We start from the raw sequence: 5,283 nt of genomic DNA, 5'->3' as shown, positions 1-5,283 counted from the left end.
CACTTAAATCTGTCCAAACCAGAGTCTAGTAGATATCCCGGGTATGATAAAGTTTGAAACACAAAAACATAAATTATAATATAATAAATAAAAATAAATAATTTAAAAAAATAAATAGTAATAAAATAAATTTCCCCACGATTCACTATCGCTCAATTCTGCAAGTGTTCTAATTTACTATTGCTGTTTTCTAGCTGGTCTAAAGCCACTTTTGACGTAAAGGGACACTTTTTGGTTGCTATGGACAATCTCCAGTTTCCAGGCAGAAAGAACAGTGTATATCATGTAAAACTGCATGCAGGGCATGGGCCAAAGCACTGGGGACAAAAGAGATGTGAAATCATTTCATACAGTACTGTAATCTGTAAGATTACAGTACTGTATGTGTTATGATTTTTACTTTTTTTTTAATTTGCCACCAGGCTCCGCCCCCGTGCGTCACAACGCTCACAGGGAACGGAGCCAGGCACAGAGAGGCTTCGGAGGAGGACACAGCCCACGGACACTGCGGGGGACATCGCAGGATCCCGGGGACAAGGTAAGTAAGGAGGCACCAGGATCCTGCGATGTAATCCCGAGTGTGGCTCGGGGTTACCGCTAATGGTGCTGAATTTTAACCCCGAGCCACACTCGGGAAAACCGCCAGGGAGGCTACAGCAACCTACTATTAAAACATATCTAAACCCAAGAACAAACATGTAATATATTGCAGATTACCAGTCCTTAGACGTGGTGGCTGTATTAGGTTTCTTTGTCACTTCTTGTGAGCTGAAGTGAAATTTCAAAACAACCTGATCGAATTACTCTGCCCACCAGGCAACGGAACTGAAGAAAGGAAGATGTGTTTGTAGTCCAAATCAAAAGACAAGCCTAGTGACAACCATGACTTCCTCCATAGGTACCATGCATTGAGCAAGTGTTGTCACCCTAGGACAAGAAGTGTGTTCCAGGTAGGATCACCAGGTAACAAAAAAGGAAAACTAATGCAGCCATCAGACATAAGGACCAGTAAGGTGCAAAAATAGAACAATTTCATCTTGATGTTTAGATATGAAAGTTTAGGAAGGGTAGTATATCCGGGTTACAGAAAAGGGGGATGATTAATGCGCTACCCAGAAAAAAAGTAAACAAGCTGCTACAAACCATATGACAAAAATGTGAACAGAAATTAAATAAATTGTAGCGCTAAAAAACACATATGCAAATTATCTCTGTGCACATAAACATAGTGTCCCAATAGTGACGTGTTGTCAAAGCAAAAATAGTCCACAGTGAATATATGTGATCCGTGTGGTAGTTCTTTCTGCTTCTCAATGGTCAGCTCAGGTGTCATCAAGATTAATGGATAGATGAATACGCTTACCGGAAATGTTGGATTCTACTGCCGTGAGCATAGAATCGATAAAGCTTTGTGCCACCAAGGGCAAAAGTGTGGAATGATGGAGGCAAGGGTGGAGCCTTTGCCAGGCCGGGATGTCCCTCTCGGTCCACTGGAACAGGATAGGATGGGTTCCAAAAGAAAGTAATTTCTCAATTCACCGGAACATGTGGAAAAAAGAGGGATGCTTCCACATAGTGTAAATCAGGGTATTTTATTACAAAAAAAAACGCAATACATAAAACGTGATCACGAGTAAAAAGGCAGTGTACAGGGTATATAAAACCGCCCTACGCGTTTCGATCCAACGATCATCAACAGGGGCATATGAGTATATCCGGGTGCACCCTATTGCGGGTGGATGGCGAATGCCATCAAATGCTGTTTGTAATTGTTTCCTTGTTCCTGAGGGCCAATACCTGGATCCCCTGAGAGCTGGAACTTCTCATATTTGTTCCCTTTTGCTCTGTTAAATATACCATTGGAAGAGTTTTGTTATATTTTGTTTAATTAGTGCGAACAATACCTGTTTATCCTGTCAGAAATAATGTGACCTCATTAACTTTTTTGAACAATGAGGGGTTATGGAGATGCCTTGACTTTCAGAATTTAAAAGACACCGAGGTTGATGTACTAAAACTGGAGAGTGCAAAATCCGGTGCAGTTCTGCATAGAACCAATCAGCTTCCAAGTTTTATTGCCAAAACGTAATTGAATAAGCTGAAGTTAGAAGCTGATTAGCTACCATGCACAGCTGCACCAGATTCTAAATGCAGCAGTTTTAGTAAATCCCCCGTGAGTCCCGGTTCACACTTGCGCGATGCGGGAACCCTGCAAATCCACTGCAGGTTCCCGACTCGCACGTCAGTTCACACTGCCATATGCGAACTGTTGGGAGTGTCAATACATTGTTAATGACACCCCCATTTCAGCTCGCATATCGCACTGCAAACTGACAGCTCAGACATGAATCGGATTGCAGGATCCTGTGCGAGTTTGGTCCGAATGCGATACGATATCAGCCATACTATCCGTGTGGCCGAAATGGAATTGCACGGACATTGCATGGGATTTGTGAATCACATGTGATATCGAACCAGCACTTACTGTGTTTCAGCTCAGATAGCAGTGTAGGAGCATACTATAGGGTTGATTTACTAAAGGCAAACTGTGCACTCTGCAAGTACAGTTGCTCCAGAGCTTAGTAAATGATGTAAAGATTCACTTTGCATAAAATACCCAATCATTTGCAAGGAAAAAAAAAATCCAGCATTTTTATTTACACAGGATTGGATGATAGTAAATCAGCAGAAGCTCTGCTGACTTCCAAGCTCTGGAGCAACTGCAAAGTGCACAATCTATAATATATATATATATATATATATATATATATATATATATATATATATATATATATATATATTTTTTAAAAGTGATGGCTGGTATTGGGCAAGAATTCCTGGACAGATCAAAATAATCTATGTGTAAGGAAATATTTCCCTACACTTTACTATTTGTATTTTGAATATATGCATTATACTGTTGCATATTTTTCTATGAATGATAGGAAGTAATTTATGATTATAATTAATTATTATTATTATTATTATTATTATTAATAATAATAATTATTATTATTAATTAATAAATATTACATTATATATGATTAGAGAGTCATTTATATTGTGCTTAGTGGAATTTCAACCTTCATTTTCTTTTAAGAACTTTGTTCTGAAATCTACATTAGTAAAATAGATAAAAACTAGCAAGTCTAACATTAACCGAATACTAATAAAATATAACACATGCTTTGCAATAGTAAAAAAAAGTAAAAAATAAAAAATAAAAAACAGGCTTTTTGTAGCCAACCTAATTGATACAGATACAGCCTTTTTCTTACCTATCAGTAATCACATTGGATTCCAAATCATATGTCACTGAAAGCAAACAATGATACATTTTTATAATCTATGGAACTTGCAGTATAGCATGTAGTATAACAGCAAGCCTAACATAGACAGTAGGGATTAGGAGAGAAACTATAATGATATGGTGAGAATCATATTTTATTTCTGTTCACAAGTTTTAAAACTGATGTTTTATATTTGCCTAAATTTACAAACATTTAAAAAAATGTAATTTACAAAAGCCGTTACAATAATTTTGGTTAAAAAAAAAAATCTTAATGGTAGCTGTTTTCTTAATTCTTAACTTTTTCTTTTTAATTAAAAGTATACTTCCCTATATGAGGAGACCTGTTTCTGTAATCTGAACCTCAGTTATTTAGCACTGTCACAGGTTCTTTTTTTTTTTAATTCATGCAATCCTAAAAAATATGTGAAATGAGTTCTAGCTGCTGGCTCAAAAGAGGAAAAAAACTGATGTGAACTATAAAAAAAAAATAGTTACCAATAATTATGGTCAAAATATGTAGTATTCTTCTCCATTACTGTTTTGCCCAATTGTTCTCTAGTTAATGCATATGGGGTAATTCTATTACTCCATCTCAGGTATAAAACATAACATTTTTTTGGTTTAAAGCACGTTTGCTATTTACTTGCCCATGTTTCAAATTTGTAAAAACCTTTATATAATACATCACTATTTTTTTCTTGGAACAAAAGAAAACCAGCCAATGGAAAACTATACAACGTCTTCAGAATTCCATCTTCTTTTTTTCCCCTTCGTATCTGGAAAAAGACTACTGCTTTTCATTGTGTTTTTTCTTTTATATCTTACTGGTGTCCTGATGAATTGTACGATTATTATTGTTATATATCACAGCCAGCACCTACACTCTCCTTTATATATATTTCTCTGTAACTTGTCTACTATAGATATCTTGTACACCACTGTCAATGTCCCCAAACTTCTTGACATGCTCCTATTTGACCATAATACGGTGTCCTTCAACCAGTGCTTCACTCAGCTGTTCTCCTATGGGGGGTGTGCCAGTACAGAAGACATCCTTCTCTTCACAATGGCGTACGATCGATATGTTGCTATTTGCAAGCCCTTACATTATCACTCTGTGTTCAGTGGAGAAAACTGCATTAAGCTTATAATTGGCATTTGGGTTTCTGGATACTTTAATTCCTTGTTGTTCACAATAACTGCCTCACAAATGTCCTTTTGTGAGTCAACCAAAGTTGAACAATTCTTCTGTGATCCCAAAGCTCTCCTAAAGATAGCCTGTACGGGCACTGAATTGTTTTATATAGTGATGTGTATTGAATTATTTGTATTTGGTATTTGTCCATTCTCATGCACTGTCATATCTTACATGAAAATTATCCGCGTCATCTTACACATAAAGTCTAAGGAAGGAAGAAGGAAAACCTTAAACACATGTTCATCTCACCTCTCCGTCATCAGTGTTTTTTATGGGACAGTTTTATCTATGTACATGATGCCACAAGCAAGCAACCTTGTTGGGCTGGAACAAGCATTAAGTGTTTTGTTTACAGCAGTTGTACCGGTAATAAACCCTCTTATATACAGTCTACCAAACAAGGAAATCAAAAGAGCCTTAATAAAGTTTGTTAGAGTAAAAAAATGTTGAGCTGTTTTAAGATGTTCTAAGACTCTAATGCCTCGTACACATGATCGGATTGTTGGCCATCAAAATCATGGAATTTTTTCCAAAGGGCGTTGGCCCAAACTTGTCTTGCATACACACGGTCACACAATTGTTGGCCAACAATTATGAACATAGTGACATACTAGATGTACTACGTGTTTTTTCAGCTCTTTAGCGCCACCCTTTGGGCTCCTTCTGCTAATTTAGTGTTAGTAGAAGTTTGGTGAGTGTTGAAAAGTGCAAACTCAAAAGCGTGACATGAAAAGCGAGCTGAAAAGTGCGAAATGAAAAGTGTGAAATGAAAAGCGCAAATCATTTCGCACTT

At 37.0% G+C, this 5,283-nt stretch overlaps 1 protein-coding gene across 1 annotated transcript; it reads left to right on the top strand.

The window, feature by feature from the left end:
* The first annotated feature begins 4,013 nt into the window (after positions 1-4,013).
* On the top strand, positions 4,014-4,940 carry LOC141148000 (olfactory receptor 1468-like). The gene has a single exon (XM_073635155.1). The coding sequence runs from the start codon at positions 4,014-4,016 to the stop codon at positions 4,938-4,940; it is 927 nt and encodes a 308-aa protein (XP_073491256.1).
* The last annotated feature ends 343 nt before the right edge of the window (positions 4,941-5,283 follow it).

This window comes from Aquarana catesbeiana, linkage group LG06 (genome assembly GCF_042186555.1).
Source record: "Aquarana catesbeiana isolate 2022-GZ linkage group LG06, ASM4218655v1, whole genome shotgun sequence".
Classification (NCBI taxonomy): Eukaryota; Metazoa; Chordata; class Amphibia; order Anura; family Ranidae; genus Aquarana; species Aquarana catesbeiana.
Note: the sequence above shows the minus strand (reverse complement) of the source record. Positions and strands in the feature narration are given on the sequence as shown.

Bases quoted from the DNA above. Each gene is read 5' to 3' on its own strand.
- LOC141148000 (XM_073635155.1), top strand. From the start codon at position 4,014: ATGGAAAACTATACAACGTCTTCAGAATTCCATCTTCTTTTTTTCCCC.